The sequence below is a fragment of the Lutzomyia longipalpis genome, chromosome 3 (genome assembly GCF_024334085.1).
Source record: "Lutzomyia longipalpis isolate SR_M1_2022 chromosome 3, ASM2433408v1".
In the NCBI taxonomy this organism is placed as follows: Eukaryota; Metazoa; Arthropoda; class Insecta; order Diptera; family Psychodidae; genus Lutzomyia; species Lutzomyia longipalpis.
The window spans coordinates 7,664,472-7,684,530 of record NC_074709.1 but is presented as its reverse complement, the minus strand read 5'-3'; the positions used below and the strand labels follow the sequence as shown (position 1 = coordinate 7,684,530).

Below are 20,059 nucleotides of genomic sequence, written 5' to 3'. Positions count from 1 at the left end.
AAAATTTGACTGTTTAAAGCCATTAAATTGCTTTAGAAAATTTGAAATTACTAGAAACAAGAGCTTATCAAGCCTCTTCAGATCTAATGTAAGGGATTTAGAGGCTCATAATAACATAAAATTTGAGCTCTACCTCAGATCTGTAAAGGGCTTCATCGTGATGGAGAACAAGACCTCTATTTCATCGTATTCTTTTCTCAAACTATGTCTTACGAGAATTTATACTTTTTTTACGTCTTTGTCTTTTTTTTACTTTTGTTTACACTTTTCTAGTGAATTTCAGTTATGTACATAAACTATAAAGAGAAAATTATCTATGCTGCTCAACTTCCTGCAATATTTTCATCTTGACCACGTTTTATATGTGCTGCACTTCCTAAATGATTTCCTGTTGTATTCTGTAAGCATTTTTTTCTTTTAATGTTCTCTTATAGGATAATAAAGAAAAGCTCATTGGCTGTATTGAGGAAAGCTCGCATAAAGCATTCAACTGAATTGACGAAATTGACAGATTTTAGTTAATCTAGTAATTCTCAATTGAAGCATCAGATTAAGAGAGACGGTATAGAGTTTTCAAGAATTAAGAACTCGACAATTAAAGTTCTTTTTCTATTTCTATTAAGTAGAGTGAATTACTATGCATTAAATAATCTCGAAATTTTAAATAGAGCACTTAAGAAAAAATATATAATTCTTCGTTTAATTTTTATGTTCTTGAATACAATTTCATTCACTAAAACGACAAAAAAAACATTAAGAAAGATATATTAACCCTTTCGCGTCCACTGGGTCATACGCTGACCTAAACATGAAATATTTCATTTTCATTATATAAAATATTTTTTTAGAGTTTGAAGACGTTTTGTCATATCATTTCAACATTTCTATTACGCAAAATCATTAAACAAGATGGAAAAGCAAGGAGTCTCCAGTGTTCGTGTCTTAACCCTTTTTCGTCCGCATGAAACATAGAAACATACGATCATTTCATCGCGATATTTATTCTGTAAAATGTTCTCAAAGGACATTTTGGAATCAAAACGTTTTGCTTGGCATTTTCTACGTAATCTTAATGTAATTCCAACTTGGAAAAAATATTTAAATTAGGAAAAATAATATGTTTCACGTTTGGGTCAACATATGTCCAAATAGACGCGAAGGCTTAACGTCTATTGCGGAAATACATGAGACAAACAGAATCCGGAAAAATGCAGAAATATTCAAACACATCACCATTCTGTTTTTATGTTTCTTTAAACGTGTGAAGCATACGCGTTTGTGTTTCATCTTTTGATTTTGTATCCATACATCACAGAAAAAAATAGACGATTTTCTATAATTACCTATATTATTTTAAATTAAAAAACTCTAAATGACCAATTTCAGAAATTTTTCCTTGATATATTGTGCATCACGTCCTTTTCCAATGTACCTACTCTACCCAACTCTATCCTAATAATTTATCCTTTCCAGTGAGCTTTTCCTACTGTACAATATATTATTCACATTAAAAAAAATTCCAAAAATTAGTCACAAATTAATTACGTTAATTTATTTTATTTTAACAGGAGATTCGAGGACGTTTAGCAGAATAAGATTTATGGGAAAAATGTTCTACTTACTTTGGTTCGTTTTGGGTGCTTTGGCTATGATGGCTGGCGGAGGAATGTGGATGGGGATTCAGGGATTTGGTTTAGGGATGGGGGTCATGATGATGAATATGGGTATCCTCATGTACAGAATGCTTAATGGCAATGGCAACGGCAATGGCAATGGCAATGGGAATGGAAATGGGAATGGGAATGGCAATGGAAATTTAAATGGCAACGGATTCCTTGGCAATGGCTTTAATGGTGGCCTCAATGGTGGCTTCGGCGGTGGCTTCGGCGGCGGTGGCTTTGGCGGCGGTGGTCTCTTAGGCAATGGCGGTCTTCTAGGCACTGGTGGGCTTAACATTAATGCTGGCAGATGAAACATAGCACGTGACAGCACATAGAATTACGTAAGAATTTACACTGTACCTTCGCTTCGAATTACCTGAATTGCTTGCTTAAGCCTCTACCAATGATGTTTATGATGTAATTTATGTCATCTATGAATGTATTTATTTTTACCTTTTCTTGATGTTTTATTTAAATTCACATACCTACATTTTTCTCTATTTCCCACACAGAATTTCCTCCATCCTGTGACGTCCCTTCCTCTGAGGTATATAACTACCTAAATCTATACAAGGATCCAATTTGCACCTATTACCTCTCAATCATCATTTTTCTCTAATTTTTTATTCATTCTCAGTTTTAATTTTGTAAAAAAAAAGAAGTGAGCCAAAGAAATTAATTTTCGCAATTGTGTCTTACCTCAACAGGCTCAGAGAGAACTTTCGCACGAATTCTATGGATGGAAAATATGATGTACGGTGTAATGTGGATATTGGGTGGACTGGTAGTGATGGCTGGCGGAGGGATGTGGATTGGAGTTCAGAGTATGAATCTTGGCATAGGAGTTTTGCTAATCAATATGGCTGTGCTGTTGGCCAGGCTTTTAGCCAATAGAAATACAAACGGCAACAATGGATCATTCTTTCTTAGAAATGGCTTTAATGGCAACAATGGTTTCAATAATAATAATCGTATTAACATTGATGATGATGATGATTAATGTAGTAGACTATACTAAGCCACCACCTATATAATCTGCATTTGCTGTATTATTTCAATATATGTATGTACATATAAATACCTATACTAAATATAAAAAATAATTTATAAAAATATTCATTTTTTAATTTTAATAAACTATACCTATAAATAAAGTATACGTAATTCAATATTCATAGCATAAATAGCAGTTAAAATGGTCTTGGATTATTTAAGATATTTGTTTTTTTTTAATTTTACATAATGTATTTATTATTTATTTATTAATTTTTGATTTTTTTAAATTTATTTATTAATTATTATTTTATTATTAAATGAAGGGGATACTGTCATTATTGACGATTCTCCTGTGAGTATTTAATGCCAAAAAGCGTTGTAAAATTATTTCTACGTATTAATTTATTGTTAAGCATACACACGGCTTTTAATAGGACATTTTTAATTTATTTTATTCTACCAAAAAATTATGTATCCATATTATTTTTATTATTTTTTTTATAAATTGATGAAAGTTTTTATATCAAACATTTCTGTGGTTTTATTAATGGGTCTGTTCTCCTCTCCATTAAGACGTTTTTTTTAATTGTTTTTTTGCGAAGCTCTTTGTGAATGCTAATATTAAGTGTTTTTTTTTAAATAGTTTTTATCAGTATTATGTTACATTTAAGAATAAACACAAAAGCTGTGTCTGAAAGAAACACAGCTAAAATGTAAAGAAATGGTCAAGATAATATAAAGTGCTTTCAGTTTTGCTTATATTTCTTAAGAAAATTAGTTAGAGGCTGAATGAAGTCGAAATTTATCAATTTTAGACCTTTTTGTTTTAAATTTTTGACCTCTGTCCTTTTCTAATCTTATATTTTGTCAGAAAAAAATTTCATTCTTCTGATCTTAAATTTTAAAAGTTTTTAAATAAAAAGAAAAGAATGAAGATGTCTCATTTTAAAAGATAATTTTTCTTCATTTAAATAAATTATAAGCATCTGCTGTTGTATTCCTATTATCCTGACCAACCTGTTTAAAATTGATTAGAGAAATAATTTAAATTGTCTTAATTTAACAGGCGATTCGAGGACGTTTGGCAGAGTAAGATGGATGGGTAAAATGTTCTACCTCGTGTGGTTCCTGTTGGGTGGCCTGATGGTGGCGTCAGCTGGAGGAGTAATGATGGGAGTTTGGAGCGGCGGTCTCGGGATGGGCGTTATGCTTATCAATATGGCCGTACTCATGATGCGACTTTTACGCAATAACAACGGCAACAATGGTGGAAATGGCAATTTCAATGGATTCAATAATGGATTCAATAATGGCTTTAACACCGTCCCGTGGGGCTTCAATGGGAACGGTTTCATTGGAAATGGCTTCAACGGAAATGGTTTCAACGGAAATGGTATAAACGGTAATCGCATCAATGGCAATGGTGATAATGGAAGAGTAACAACCACGCAATCCACATCAAATTCAGACACTCCCACAATGGTAATTGGTAATCTAGGCAATGGTTTAGGTGCGTCCACATTCCCCATTTTTACGCGCTTTCCTTTGGGAAATTTAGGAAATGGCGGACAAAACCAAAATGATCGTATTTCCAATTTGGGAACTGTTTTCGGTTTAGCACCATTGCAAAATAATTAGTCACTTGAAAGGATATTTATTTTTTTAAGGAATGCCCAAATATTAATGGAACTCCCTTTACCTTATCTATTCCTTAAAAAATATTTCCACGATGAGGAAAATGCTGAATTTTTCCTCAGCCGGAATCCCACCGCTGATGACAAATGGATTCCATACCGACAATTTTCCACAAATATTCGGGCAGTTGTTATTACAATATATAACTTTTAGTATTATGTACAATTTTAAAATTAATAATGCTGCAGTCTCGAGACTTGATCATCATTCCAAAGACCCAAAAATATTTATTGTATTTTTACATGAAAAATTCTTTGTAATATAAAATGTGGTTTTACTTGTAACGACATTCATTTTGAATTCTATAGGAATTTCCAATTGAATTCAATTTAATCTACATCATGGCGCATAGAATAAGGTTCTCAGAATGAAAAGCAGGTGGTAATCATTGCTTTTTATTGAGAAATTCAATTGACCAACTCTGTGGGAAGTTTGCAAAGAAGGTGAAGTAAGGTAAATGGAAATTCTAGGTAAAAAAATATTTAAGGTCTTAAGGTAAGTCAAATATTTTTTAATCCTTAGAGGAACTCAAATTATTTAAAGAAAGTTTAAAATCGGTTCGCGACGTTCATTTAGATGATTAGAATTTTTTTTTATATTAAGGATTCCTTAGAATATCTTAAAAAAAAACTTGTGAATATTGAATTTTAAGAGCAAGATTTTCCTTTAAATACTTTAAGGACCAAAAAAATGTTTAATATTTGCAACAAATTTTTTTTAACCCTCCTTAAAATCATTAGATTATTTTTTTTTTGTAATTTTTTAAGTAAACATAAAAAATATTAGAGGGCCTGAAGAAGGCTCTTCCTCCAGCGAAACGTTAGTAAGTAGCCCAGCCGGCACAAAAGGTCATTATAAAGTATAATGTGCCGAAAATGATCGTTAGAATAACGTTGATTATTCGTCAAAAATAAGTCGTTTTACGTGATAATGGGGAATAAAAAAGACCCACGTTGAAAGTCAGTACACCGTCAGAATAACGTTATTGGAAGAAATTTCTGACCTTTTTCTTACGTTAATTTAATTTATGCGAAAAAAAATGAAGTAAATAAAGCAAAAACGTCTTTTAATAGCTTTTTGATCATCTACAATTGTAATGTTTTAATGACTAAAACTTTGATTTCTGCAAAATGACTAAAAATGCCTCAATTTTTACTGACTTTACTTACCAAATAATAACGTTATTCTGACGTTAGAATTTAGTAAGCTAATAACTAAATTCTGACCATTTTTGACGTTAATCTAACGTTATTATAACGTTAATAAATAGTAAGTAAAGTCAAAGTTATTATGTGTTAGCTGGGTAGATTAACCTAAATTTGATCATTATGCTTTATATTTAGTAGGCTCGCAATTTTTCTATGTTGCCTTCAAGTGCATGAAAATGGCATGAAAATTTTCTTTTTTACCAAAGCTGAGAGAATTTTGAGAAAGGGAGAGTTTTTGAACTTTTAACACAAAACAAGAAATTTTGTTAAGAATTAATTTTCCAAAGAATTTTGAACTTAGCCTTAGCAAAAATTAAAAAAAAACTAATTTAGAGTCTCTTGAGCAAAACTCTTTTTCCTAAATAGGTAATAAATAAGTTAACCTGTCTCTCAAAAATCTATAATTGAAAAAAAAATGATTTGTTATTTTTTTTACAAAACAAAAAAAAAACAAATAATCTTCAAACTTGTCATCCTCCCATAAAAGGCTTCTCCATCTGAAGATCTCTAATAAATGTTTGTGAATTTGTGAATTGCAATTTCACATGCTCAAAAGTGAAATTTTCAATGCATTCTGTGCACATAGTAAGAGAGAATATTCGTTTTTTCACACGATCATGCGACGAAAATGTGCAAAATGTTCATTCATGATTCGTTATAATTTAATTTTGAATAAAGAGAATAACATTTACACAGGTAAATACACGATAAGTTTGTATTTTATATCCTCTGGAACTGGATTTGTTAAAAACAGATCAAAATGATGTTAATTTTTACATTTAAAAGGAAAAAGAAAATCTCACGGAGAAAGTAATCAAAGAATGCACCAGAGAGTTCAGAAAATGTGCAGCATTTGGTGCTAATGAGGTAAAAACAAAGAGCGATCGTCTTCACATTGTGCCAACTAATCCGTGATGGGCGTTTTAGCAAAAGGCAGAATTTCGCATAAGTCTGCAATATTTGCTCAATTAAAGTTAATTTACGATATCGATTACTACTGGATGTTCCTCCTACCTTGACCCTCGAAGGTCCCACCTTTTTCTCTTCTTTTTTTATTTATTTACTTTTCGCTAAAGACGCAATGTAGTGTCTGCGGTGGGTTTTATTTATGCCAAATCGTGTCTCCATGGGTTTCAATGTAATTTCTCACACAAAAAGCCCATCATTTTGTACAGCGATGATGCACACAACACAAAGCTTTATCGGTGGTTGATCATAAATTAAGAGGAATGCGCGAAGTTCTGCTACTGCGCGTTGCCTCAAGCGGTCTGCATTACGCGGAATGCAATGAAAAAAATTTACCTGTCTAACTAGCTATCTAACATTGACTATGTCTGAGATTTCAAGATGAAGGAAAGGTGAGTAATTGCAGAAATTTACCTTTGGACAATAGAATTAGAAAGTTGAGACAAAAGAACAAATTTGCATATTTTTTATCTTTTTTTTGAGGATTATATTTAGATTAAAATTCAAGTTAATTTAAATGTTCTTTTTCTGGTTATTTTATTAGCTGTTAGGTCCAAAATTCTCAATTAAAAGTTCTTTAATATGGTGAGATTTAAATAAAATATTTGTGAATGATTTTTTAAATGTTAAAAAAATGCTGAATTTTAGTTTAAGAGACTTAAAATAGTTAAGGAGACTTTAAAAAAAAAGAAAAATATATATTTTTTTATGATTTTCCTTCTTGAAAATCCCAAATAAACAGCCTCAAGAGTTGGCATCGTTTCCAAATCCCGGTTAAAGCGAAATCAATTTTCACTTTCAACCCCCCAAAGATAGAGAACGAAAAAGACAGAGAGAGAAGAAAGAGCTTCAAAATGTTTTTCAACTGAAAATTCCTCCGAAGAATCATATCACTTTCAATATGCAATTGTATGTGGGAAAATTCGATCAATTAAACTCCTTCAAAGTTTATACGGAATTATAAAATTTATATAAAAATGAGAAATTGATTTATATATAGGTTTCAATGGCAGATCGCATTGCTGTGTATTTTTTGCTAATTAAATGAAATTCATTATGATTATGTGTCCTGATGCATGAAATAAAATAAATCTTTTAATAGATTTAATATTAATATTGAGATCAATTTAATGACTTTCACTATGCACGATCAATTTGCCACGCAAGACATCCCAAAACGTGCTATTAGTTTATTTTTTATTAAGAAAAACGATATAAATGTAACTTTTTAAGCGATAATAAATATACGATTGAGATGCATCTTAATTGCAATTTATTTGTGAGCTACAATCCTCCGCAAACATTGCTAATTGCAATGGTTTGTGCGATAAATCTTCCACGAAAATATTTTAATAAGATGAATGGCATGAATTATGGAAAATTAATCTCTGCAGAATGTCTTAGAGATAATGAAGATTTCAGTAGGACGATGGGCAGGGAGATTAATGAAGTGAAGACATTTGGTGATGTGGAAAAGCCCTCTGAGCATATTTTTCTCACTTTCCATCATTATGTGTGTGCATCATCATCAAAATGCATCCCAGATTCTCCGCAAAGAAGTTTTCTATACGTACCTGCCTATTGGTTAAAGTCTCTGTGTTTAAATATTTACTTTAATCCCACAACGCCTCTTAATGCTCAAAGACATTGAAGTGATGACATCTCGGTGCATCGTAGCATTGCAAAAGCGAAAATTTATGCTGCCACCGTAGTCATTCATCTCGCTGTAAGCTAGAAAGATGTATAGAAAAAGTACTTTGGGATGAGAAGAGCTAAGGAATGGTGAAATTATCATTGGAAAACAATCATGATCGAATCCCCATATTGGAAAGAAGAGGAAACATGCTGTGTCCTCCTTATTGTGGTGCATATTTATTCTGAATGTCGTCAGTATGTCTAATGCGGATGCACATGAGCTTCATGCCGCAATGAAGGAGAACTTCATGAAAGCACAATATAGATCCACACAAAACCATTTGGGCTTTCCTATACTCAGCTTCTTAATTCCAGAGTTGTCATTCGCACAGATTCCAACTGCAAGGGAATTTGTCGCCAAAATGCTTAAGGAAGGTCTATACGCTGCCTGACCCTATCTATTGGCCCTTAAAATGTTAAAAGGAGTCTAAAAGTAAATTAAATCGTCTTATGCATATTACATGGAGTAAGCCCCCTGGCTGTAACCAAATTTCGTTTTTCAGATTATTTTAGGGTATTATCAAAGATTTAAGAGAAATATTACAATTTTCCAGAACAATGTTGGTAATAACGAATTTTCATATTGAAAATCTACCTAAAAAATCAATATAGGCTAAATCTTCAATAAAAAAAATCGTATATTTTTCGGCACTTCTCCGGCAGTATTTTAAAAATTAAAAGATTTTTTTCACAGATACATGAAAAAATTCTTTAATCAAGGAACAATTGGGAAACAATTAAATTTTTTTTAAAAATTTGGAAAAATAGAATATTTTACGTTTTTGGATACGTATGACCCAACACGAAAGGGTTAATAAATTAATCTTATAGAGGACAAAAGAATAAAAATCGCCAAAGAATCTTCTTATTTTTTATTGAAATGATTTTGGAAAAGTCAGCAAAGATTTCCCAAAAATGCAAAAAAAAATTGCTTTTAGCTATTTTAAATTTTTGAACAAATCTTTGCTGGACTTTCCTAGCTAATTGTAATATTGTGTGTTATTGATTCTTGAATGAGGAATTCTAACATACATATACTACTGACTAAACTTCTTTAATTACAGTAAAGGGGCTTATCCGTTGTAGTTGCATAGAACTCATTGAAATTCAGCTTCACATCATGACTTTTACTTAAATCTTTTCCGACGTTTCGATATCGAAATGATCTTCTTCATGGCTTTAAAAAGAAAATTTAAAAATTATACAATATATAATAAAACTTTTTGAGTTTCCTAATATTTTGACGGCAGAAGTTTTCAGATATCTCTATCCAATCAAAAGTTATTTGCGGTTAAAATCATTCCCTAATTTCCTGGCCACCCTGTATATTTAATTTGTTTTCTGGGTGATTCTTGTTGCAAAAGATCTTAACGTTAAAATCTATTTATATTTCAACATAACGAATTTAATCAAAATCTATCTTCTAACTCTGCTGCCATTGCACAAAACCGTGTGACCCGCTAATATTGTCCCATCGATCGGGTGACGGCAAAGGGGGTGCAAAGGAAAACGAAGGGAGCTGGATGAGAGCAAGTTGGAAGGTCACAATGTATACTCAAAAGTACAACAATCGTGCGAAAATGTGAAAGTAAATCTATAATGTTTTGCGGTGAAAAGGAAGATGCCCATGGAAATGAAATTGTGTCTTGCGCTATCATCAATTAAAGATGGTATATACATACATATATAAATATCTGCGGATGGTAACGTGGATGGAAGCACGGACATGGAATATTGGGTTCGTTCTCTCATGTGGCTTTTGAATCTTTTGTGCGATGATGTGATTTTTATTTTATTTTCTTGTGCCAATTTCGCCCCAATTGACTCAATTTCGTTCCGATTGATAAAGTTTTGGCACATTTCCATCACAGCTCATGCGTACTATCAAACGGAAGCCATAAAATTCACCACGAGCAGTTACAAAGAATTTCACGCGGACAATGTTGCCATTTCCCCACGTGAGAGTGAGATTCTTTTTCTATGCAAAAAAATGCAATCAATACCAACCAGTGTAATGTGAGATGAAATTTCAAATAAAACACTACATTTTCACATATATATGTATAGATAACGTCTTTTGGATTTATGTACAATTCCTCCTTCTCTCACTGTGATTTTTTTCATGGTGTTGATGAAAAAACGCATACACTGACGATGCGTCGCGAGAGCATAATCCACCTTGTACCGCGACGCGAAGGAAGAGAGTTTGTTGGCGGCACAGAAATTATTTCAACGTTGAGATCGGGTCGGTATAAAAGCAAAGAGGTGGAAATTCTCGCGTCATTTTACCTTGATCTTGGATACATATCGCTTCGTCTCTGGGGTTTCTTTCTCGCGGCCCTGAGTGTGGTAAAAAATAAAACATACAAGTTGTCCAATTAAATAAGAACGAAGATCAACAGAGAGTGTTCACAGTATATAGAGTCAATTTCTCCAACTTAACAACTTCCTTTTGTCTGGCTGTCACTGTAACAAATTTAGGTGTTGTAACGAAATTTTTTTAGCTGTGCTGTTTGACCAGTTGAAATTGAAATTTTCCTCCACGGTGATCCGGCGTAAAAGATCCGCGATTTCTGTGAACAATTCATCGTATTGTTCATCTTCGTTCAAAGATGCCTAAAAAAAATCTCAACGAGTTTTAAAATTGAATTAGAGTGCTTAAGTGTAAATTTCATGGCTATTTCTTTTGAAAAATTTGAAAGACGTTTGCCCTATTTTTAATTGCAATAAGTGTGCAATCTTTTTAGTTTTTTTTCTTGTTCATTGCAGAGGGAAAATTTCATGAAAAAGTGTCTTCAAAGTGCGTAAAAAACATTGACAAGTGATTGCTATTTGAAAGAAAGAGAAATATCCAATTTGAGGATACAATCGTGATTGGCACAAAATGGGCACATTAATGTTAATTGGAGTATCTGCATTATTTGTGTTGACAAGTGCCATAAGTGTTAATGCCAAAGATGGTTAGTATTGAGTCATTTTCCTGCTTTACTCTCAAAGAAATCAGTTTTTTTTGCTTACCCTGTTCCCATACAACTTGATGATGGCCACTAGGTCAAGTTGAATAAAGTTCTTCTTTAAGAGTTTATGCGCCGAAAGCCTGTCATTCAGTTCATGCGTGCTCAAATGAGCATCGGGATATTGAATCACGATTTGCATAGCGGCAATTTTACTGCAAAAAAATGATGATATCTCTCTATGCTTCCTAATGTACAGATGCATCACCAATGCTGGACACCATCTTCTGCCCATTTCGCCCCAAACCATGGGATTGCACTCGACAGAATGTGGCGCGCATGCTGTCGAATTGGGACGAAGTGCTCGCAATGAAACTACAGGAATTTAAAGGTAAAAATGAAAAGAATTTTCCCACCTCTGCCAACAATTTTTCTTTCTTTTTTCCTTGTGTGCAAAAACCAGTGGTTGTGTGGTATTCTCGGTATTCTTGACCCGCGAGAAAAACAAGAACATATCGTGCTCATCTAACGAGTTCCAAAGAAACTTTACCAGTTCTTGCACAACGGAAAATGTACTCCGCGCAGCATCATTTTGCAAATAAAATTAGGCTATCGGGACATATTTCTTCTCATTCAAGCAACTTTAACCATTTCTTTTACTTTGAATGTATTATTTACACATAAAGTTGATCTGCAACAAACATTATTATTTTGCAAGAGAATTTCCAGCTTTTTTTTAAACTTATAACTTTTGCTGGGAAAATGGAAATTCAATGATCTCTATTAAGTTTTAATTGAACTCATTAAACCACATTTTAAACGATATAAACAAGATCTTGAAAATATTGATGTGAAAATTGAATTATTTTCAGGGAAATTAATGTTAAACAATATACCCAGTCTTCAATTACATTTCATTTTCAATTATTGTGGTGGTTTATTATGTTTCGGATAGGAAGATTCTCACATTGGCAACGTATTATTATATTTGCCAGTTTTTATTCTTCTGTGGTTTTCCTTAAGGGGTTACATACATTCCTGAACTTAGGATGAATTTTCGTTTTCAGAAAGATTTTAAAAACTTTTTTTTTAATTACATATTCTGGTTTTGTAGTCTTAAATAAAAAAAAATAAAATTGAACATCTTAAAAAAAAAACATTTGCCAATTAAAATGTTTAATTCTTACTTAAAATTTATCGTAAAAGAAAAATACTATTGCAAGAATCTTTAATGATCTTTCTAGGAAATTTTTTTGATGGAAAATCTTTTATTTTTCTTTTAAAGATTTAAAAAATTTAAACAAAAAAAAGAAGATAATGGACCTCATTCAGAAACCAAGAAACCCTTAAAATTCGCTTGAAATCTTGAGATTTCAGTACAAAATTCAAAAATTTCAAGGGTTTTTTGAATAGCTGAATAAGGTCCAATGACTGCAAAAGAAAAGCTTTTTTATTTGACAAAATTGACTTTAAAATTTCTTGTCTTGTTGGGTATAGAACCTCTTTAGAGAGCTATTCATTCTATTTAATTTCTTTCCATCAATGAATGAAAAACAAAAAGTGCAAAAAAACAAAAATTAATTTTCTCCAATCATCGGCAATACTTTTACTATAGCAACTAATACCTAATTAATGTGTTTGAATTGCAATTTAAATTTATAACGAACTTTATAATTAATTTAAGATTCTTCTGCTGTCCTCTGTCTTATAGAAAGATTAATTCAATCATTCCGTATTCTCTTTGATTCTTAATGAATTAATTCGACTGAAAGAATCTTTAATAATTCAATTTTTATTGCTACAGCTTAAGTTCTTATCTTTTTAATTTATTGCAAAAAGAAAGAACGTTATGTACGAATAATTCCTTCTCTTAAAATTGTAGAAATATCTTAAATAGCTAATATTTTTTTTTAAATCACTGGAAAAAGTTTAATTTTTCCCAGTCAAAAGGGAAATCATAATTTTCTGATTTCATTCATGCCGTACAGTACCTAAGTAATAAAAATATTTTTATTTAAGGAAAGTTCCGTTTATTGTACATTAGTGTTCTTATGTTGTTAAAAATTCTTAAGATGTTTTTTCTTCACACGTGCACATCATATAAATTTTTAAATGAGCCCATTTGTGAAATTACTTTGAAAAAATTTTCACCACTTTGATGAATATTTAACTATTATTTTAGCAATTAATTCTCCGCTGTTTTTACATTCTGAGCGTGTGTTTTGACTGTTTTGGCACCGAAAAGAAAAATAACGTGCACCTACCTGACAATTTGACGAGTACGCTGGCGAGACTACCTAATTCTCCAATTATCCAATTATGAGAAAAAGCGAAATTGTGGCAATTTGGATAAATTTCATTTTTTAAAACCTGCTGCTTTTCACATGTGTCGCATATATGGGCTCCTGAGTGAGAATTCTTGTTGCTTCTCGTGACATATTTTGTATAAGAAAAAAGAAAAAAAGCCTCAAGACAGGGTCAACTTTCTTTCACTACCTTTTTGGTAAAACACGCATCATCGTCACCTCTCTTCGTGCCATCATAAATTGCCATTAAAGCTTCTTTTTCTTACCTAGTTGTTTGTTTTTGGACAATTCTTGTGGGATGGTTTTGATTTGAGATCCTCCAATTACGAATAAATTTTCTCAATGGATGAGACATTTTTCTTATACTAAAGATGATCTCATCAGCCAATTTTAAGGAATTTATGGAGAAATTTTGTGATTTTTTTGTGGGTTAGTGGTGCTTCCTCTTTTCTTCCTTTTTCGTATCCACCATTGAGCATTGATCCACTTGACCATAGCATTTTGTGTAGCACATATTATTTTGTTCTCGTGGAAAGAGATTCAAGATGAATTATTTCTTTAACTTATAGAGCTTGTAAAAATTACCTACAAATTCTCCACATACCACGCATTAGGGGAAAGAAACAATAATAGTAATAATTTATCAGTACTATACACTATACACCTCATGTACTTTTCATGCAGGAGAAATGGTAAAACATTAATGTTTTTTAAAATATAAAAATTGTTTTTTTCCACAGAGGAAGCAGATGCGGAATATCAGGCAAAGCTACAATCACGAGATTTCACAGCGAGGGATTTACCACAAGAAAAACCATCTGCAGTGATGACCACCGTGGAGAAGACGATAACAAGTATTGCTGAATCCGTTTCGGAACGTCTTGAGGAGTAAGTGATTCATACAACAAAGACATCCAACACATAAATTGCAAAGAAATATAGTCACTGAGCATAGCTATCGATTGGTTATAACGGTCAACCAGCATATTACTGTTTACCTCCGTTCATTTCACACCATTTTTCCCATTTGAACAATTAGAATTCTCCCCATGGAAGCCTCCGCATCTTCAATACAAATAATTATGGATTTAACTCTCAATTTCTCAAAGCGCAAGTTCTCGCTTCATTCATATATTATTATTGACGGTGGCGCTGAAGAAGAAGAAAAAAGCTACTACAAGTCTTTTCCCATTTTTTTCCGTGCGTGATCATATATTTACGGTTAATTAATTTCATCATCTTCACATGTTTCTTGCCGCACAATAGACACCAAGGTGCCAAAGAAGTAGATGAAGAATGAAAATGAGAGCTTTCTTTGCTGCATAAATAATTTTTGCGGGAGACCAACTATTTAGTTAAAGCAAAAAGGAATGTCTGCTGGTTGCATTTCTCTGAGCAAGAAGGTTTAACATCATCATAAAACATCTCGCTACTTTTAATTAGCATTTGGTACAATGAGATGAGAATGAATTTCAAATAATTTCCTCAAAGATGTTTCTCTTTTAAACGCAAATTTACTGTAAAAATTTATTTATTTTCTTCAGAGAGTGTTATGCAAATAGGAAATAGAAGAAGAAAACAGTTTAATTTCTACGCACTTTGAAATAATTCAAGAGTGCATGTTCAGAAAAAAAACAATTTGTTGTTGAGAAGATTTTTTTAATGAAGCGAATCGTCGTTGGAATGTGAAGATGCGTCGTTTATTATTTATTTTCTTTTATTATTAAGAGGTTGATTCTGTGCTAAAAGACGGAAGAATCATTTTTCTGCAGAACATCCTTGAGGAAATTTTTCTTCAATAATTTTTCAATCATGAAAATTGATTTTCTTACAATTTTTTTTACAATAAAATTCTTATTGAATTTTTTTCATTGAATTTTTAATGATCCTCTGCAAAATATTTCTTATTTGGGGTATATCATATCACGTGTTCATGGTTCAGTGAACTGAATAGCCCTCTTTCAGCAAAGTTGTTCATTTAGAACATTACACGAAACCCATCAGTATTGGATTATCTGTTTTAGGAGAACATTCTGTTGATCAAAATTTTATTGATCATAAAATTAGTTAAAAATATTTTCTTTGTAATTCTCTGTGTTTGAGAGCAAGAAAAATATTTTCTCTGCAAAAGTTCTTTTGATTTTCCCCGAATATTTTACTTCTGAACTTTTACTTAATAAAACTACAACTTGAAGGAAAAATTTTTGTAAATAATTTAAAATGTAAATTCTCTTAAAAATTAAAAAGAAAGTAAAGATAATTTTTTTTAAAACGAAAGTTCATTAGTACAAAATACCTAATTCTGTTTGTTTTTTTCTACTCAAATTGCTATCTTGGTCAATTCAATGCAGCCGTGCATTTTTACAAAATTCAAGTTTGTTAAATATTCGCAAACTAATATTCATGAACAATTCACGTACAACCGGTAATAAATTTAATTCTCCGTTTACGACTTAATTTCTCTCTGAAAACCTTTATGTCTCTTTTAATGGATGCTTAAATATGAATGAAATATTTGCATAAATTATGTTTTTTCTGTCTGTCCAACGAGCAGGTTCCTAAGGCAGCCAAAATCCGAAGATCTCGAGATGGAGGAGAAGCAAATTCACAAATTGGGTGAGGAAGAAACAGATGAACTGAGTGCTTTAGATGCCACTGAAAATGAGGCTGAGGGTGGCACTAGCCAGGATTTGGAAAGTGGTAGATATGCTGGAGGTGGGTTCTTCGGCTAGCATGAAGCTCTTTTTCAATTTTCAGACTTTTTTTCATCTCCATATTTCATTTACATGTGCATCCAATGTGTTATTTTTCACAACACTGAACACGTAATGAATTAAATATATAAAAATATAAATACTACAGAGATGTTTCGCAGTAGAAAATTTTTTTAGGGGAAATAAATTATAAAGAAATGTTAATTTTTCTTTAATTTCCAAGAGAATTTTCAATTTTTTGTAAAAAGCTTTTAAAGATCTTCAAAAGTTTTCAATGCAGAATCAAAATCTTTTAACAAATCTCCCCAATAGATCATCTACGACTGCGAGGCATCACTGTATTAAATCTCAGCTGAGAAAATAATGAGACTGTGGGCGGAATTCACTACTCAGTCGGACTTAAAAATTTAAGTCGGTTTTTAAGTCAGTCTTAAGGTTTTAATTCAGTTTTTTAAAGTCTGACTTAAAGGTTTTAAGTCAGTCTTAAGGTTTTAATTCAGTTTTTTAAAGTCTGACTTAAAGATTTTAAGTAAGTCTTAAAATTTGTAAATCGGTCTCAAAATTTGTAAGTCCGTCTTAAAATTTTTAAGTCAGATTAACAAATTGCATATTTTTCAATAAATTTTACAAACTTTGATGTTTAGAGATTGTTTTGGAACTTAAAAAAGTACATCCAAACGTCAAAATCTGTAAAATGTTAATCTGACTTAAAAATTTCAAGACCGACTTAAAAATTTTAAGTCAGACTTTAAAAAAACTGACCTAAAACTTTAAGACCGACTTAAAAACCGACTTAAATTTTTAAGCCCGACTGAGCAGTGAATTCCACCCTGTATGTTGTAAAAATGCTTTTAATTAGTTCCAAAACTTAAAAGCTTTAGCTTGGAAAGAAAGCTTTAAGAAAAATATTTTATTGTTAGAAAAATTACCTCCCTACTGTTCCCTTGAGCATTATGAAATATTTCCAATTCGAATTTAAAGTTTCAAAATCAAAATAACATAATTCGGACTTTTATTTCAGAAATATTTCAATTTCAATGACTCTTAATGAAAATATTTCAACGCTTTTAATCATAAATATCATAAATAGACTGTCTGTTTAATTGACAACTCAATACCTATCCCCTAATCCTCATTTTGATGTAAAACTTTTAGTAAATTTCCCACAAAATTTTAGATACTTTATGCTTTATGGGCGAGTCATAAAAAGCCACAAAAGTTTGAGTTCAGATATGAATCATTTTGTAAATATTCCAGCTGAAAGCTTAAAGTCTCATTTATTTCTTGAATGGCCGCATTTACAGCAAGCAAGTAGCCCAGAAAAAGGCAAGTGATACGAAGCAAAAATTTTTACCTATCCCTATATAATTTCTTGAATAAACTCTACTCTCAAAGGGGGTTTTTATTACACTTTCAACTTCAAATGTTACACAATTTCCACATAGAAGAGATTTTTTTTCAACACATTTCATCACATTTTATTGAATTTATTTATATATCTAGATAACTCACAAACATACATACATACATACATACATTATGTAGGATATTATTATATGTAAATTCATATTTTTTTCAATGTAGATCAACGCGGGAAGAAGAAGAAAAAGAAGAAAGCCCTGATGAAATTGCTACTCCTTGGAGCCATAGTTAAGGGGAAAATCGAATTGCTGCTTAAATTATTGTCGGCACATTTGCAACTGAAATTCCTCGCAATTGCCGCAATTGGTTTGTTGGTCAATATAGCACGATTCTGGATTGATCTTAAGAAGGGTCACAGTCCGCAGAAGGTAAGTGCAAAATTATTGTTTGCGCACGAATAAGGTGTAAATGGGCGATTTCACGCGGTGCATGTCCGCCTTTCTTCTCAAACAATTTTCTGCAATAACAACAACAACAACAATAACGAAAAACTACTTTTACTATAAGGAAAATTTTCGCCCTAACATCTTATTTTTGCATTTTAAACTCATATTAATGGAAATTGCCATGTTCTGCTCTTTTATTTTTATACCACCTTTACCATTCCTTTGACTAACACACATGATACCATCCATAATGAAACATCGATCCATCAACCATTCGTCTTATTGCCTAACTCCTGGCGCTATGGTAAACTCTAAATGAGGGAATTCTCATCTAACATTTTCATTCTTATTTCTTGTAAGTTTCTCTTTACTACATTTTTTTTTAAATTAATTTTAAATACTTTTCTTTTTTAATCTGAACACTTTTACTGTTTATTAATATTTTAAATATTTTATTAACAAATATTTTAATGGTTTTATCGCGTGGAAATGAGGCAAAATGGAGCACACACATTAATATCTAATACATAATTCTCATTAAGTTTTTCAAATCTTTCAAATCTCTTTAGGAGAATCATCAGGATTAATGGCAACTGATGCATTAAAACAAAAAAATTATAAATAATTTCTAAATCAGCTCTTTTAGATAATCTTTTTAACAGCCTTCTCACTCATAAAAATAGCACGTTGCCTCTTTCGTTCTCACGGAGAGGTCAGAGAGCTTTAAACATATTTACAGAGCTTTTGCGTGAAAGCTCCCGTGTTTCGTATTATTTTATGTTTAATCAATTAGTTAATGATTTTATCACGAAATTTGGCAAATGAAATCCATTAATAACTAATACTTGTCAAAGCTTCAATGATTTTTCCAAAAGAAAAAGTTTCTAAAGCTCAAATTATATCTTTAAGAGTATTTTTGAATTTTTGCAATGGATTGAAGTGTCTAAAATTGAAGCATTTTATGATGATAAATCGTAAAAGCAAATAAAAGAACAGATAAGGAATGAAATAAGGAAAAGGGAGAAAAGGCTTTAATTATTATTTCGATAACGTTCTAAAAATAATTTAATTTTTTTTTTCAAAATCTATTTTGCCTCATTCTTTCATATTTTTTTGCTAGGAACAAGGGGCATACTTGCTTCTTGGTTAGAAAGAATTATTAAAAATAAATAAATAAATTGATGTCTTCAAGAATTAGCCAGTTGATAAATAAAGAATTAATTTTTCAGGTTATTTATTACGAACATGCGCAACATCAGCATCACTACGATGACCATGGGGATGATTGGAATGGCGGTAGGATTTTTTAAATTAAATTTTAATTTATTTTTGAAATATTTTTTTTTCAATAAAATTTTTTCTTACATCATTAGGCGGTGGCTACTGGAAGCGCTCCATTGAACCCGGATCGGTAACTGCTGAGACGGAGGTCCATGAACTACCCTACAGGTACCAGAGACCTACATCGGTCTACCATCAGCCTCAGGCTCCGCCTTACTTGTATTAACGAACAAATAGGGCATAAAGAGATTACTCCACAACATTGCGAAAGAAAAAAAATTAGGCCAAGAAGGAGGAATATTGTTATATATAATTTGGATAGATTTCTTTAAGTACCTCTAATTTATTTATTTTTTGTAAATACTCTCCCTCAAATTAATTTATTTCCCCTCATCTTTTCATGTGACCCTTTAGTGGAAGAAGAAGAATAAGAAAAGAAAAAGAAATCAAATCATTCATTACATTGTAACTGTTAAGACGAAGTCTGAATAAAACAGTGCTCTAAAGTGTATCAACTCTTAGAATCGTAAATTTTACCATTTCCTACCGCATCAGCATACCAAGTTGGGAATTCTCATTGTAGGTAAGAGAGAGAGAAAAAAACCGTAAAATGAAATTGGCAATAAGAAATTTATACACTGTGCAAGAATATTTTGTCATAATCGGTCACATCGAGAATTTCTATATTCTATGCATATTTTATGCTTTTATTTCTCTCTGGGTTCTTTTTACGTCAAATTGCGTGAATTGCAGTTCAATGAATGAGGATGAGAGC

At 31.6% G+C, this 20,059-nt stretch overlaps 3 protein-coding genes across 5 annotated transcripts in view; all 3 read left to right on the top strand.

Annotated features, from left to right (window-relative positions):
- The window catches only part of LOC129791903 (probable hydroxyacid-oxoacid transhydrogenase, mitochondrial), a 294,221-nt gene that overhangs the window by 231,005 nt on the left and 43,157 nt on the right, over positions 1–20,059 (top strand). The gene's annotated exons all lie outside the window — the stretch shown is intronic.
- The window catches only part of LOC129791802 (liprin-alpha-1), a 178,184-nt gene that overhangs the window by 114,968 nt on the left and 43,157 nt on the right, over positions 1–20,059 (top strand). The gene's annotated exons all lie outside the window — the stretch shown is intronic.
- LOC129791945 (uncharacterized) overlaps positions 10,501–20,059 on the top strand; it is a 52,716-nt gene continuing 43,157 nt past the window's right edge. The window contains exons 1-8 of one of the 3 annotated variants that reach the window (XM_055830626.1): positions 10,501–10,570; positions 10,991–11,181; positions 11,435–11,566; positions 14,222–14,369; positions 16,036–16,097; positions 17,780–17,985; positions 19,263–19,299; positions 19,377–19,810. In XM_055830626.1, coding sequence (XP_055686601.1) covers positions 11,106–11,181; positions 11,435–11,566; positions 14,222–14,369; positions 16,036–16,097; positions 17,780–17,985; positions 19,263–19,299; positions 19,377–19,510 — 795 coding nt within the window. In that variant the 5' untranslated portion in view covers positions 10,501–10,570; positions 10,991–11,105 and the 3' untranslated portion in view covers positions 19,511–19,810. Of the gene's footprint in view, positions 10,571–10,990; positions 11,182–11,434; positions 11,567–14,221; positions 14,370–16,035; positions 16,197–17,779; positions 17,986–19,232; positions 19,300–19,376; positions 19,811–20,059 lie in introns of all 3 variants that reach the window. The other 2 variants (XM_055830625.1, XM_055830624.1) reach the window with 2 other exon arrangements.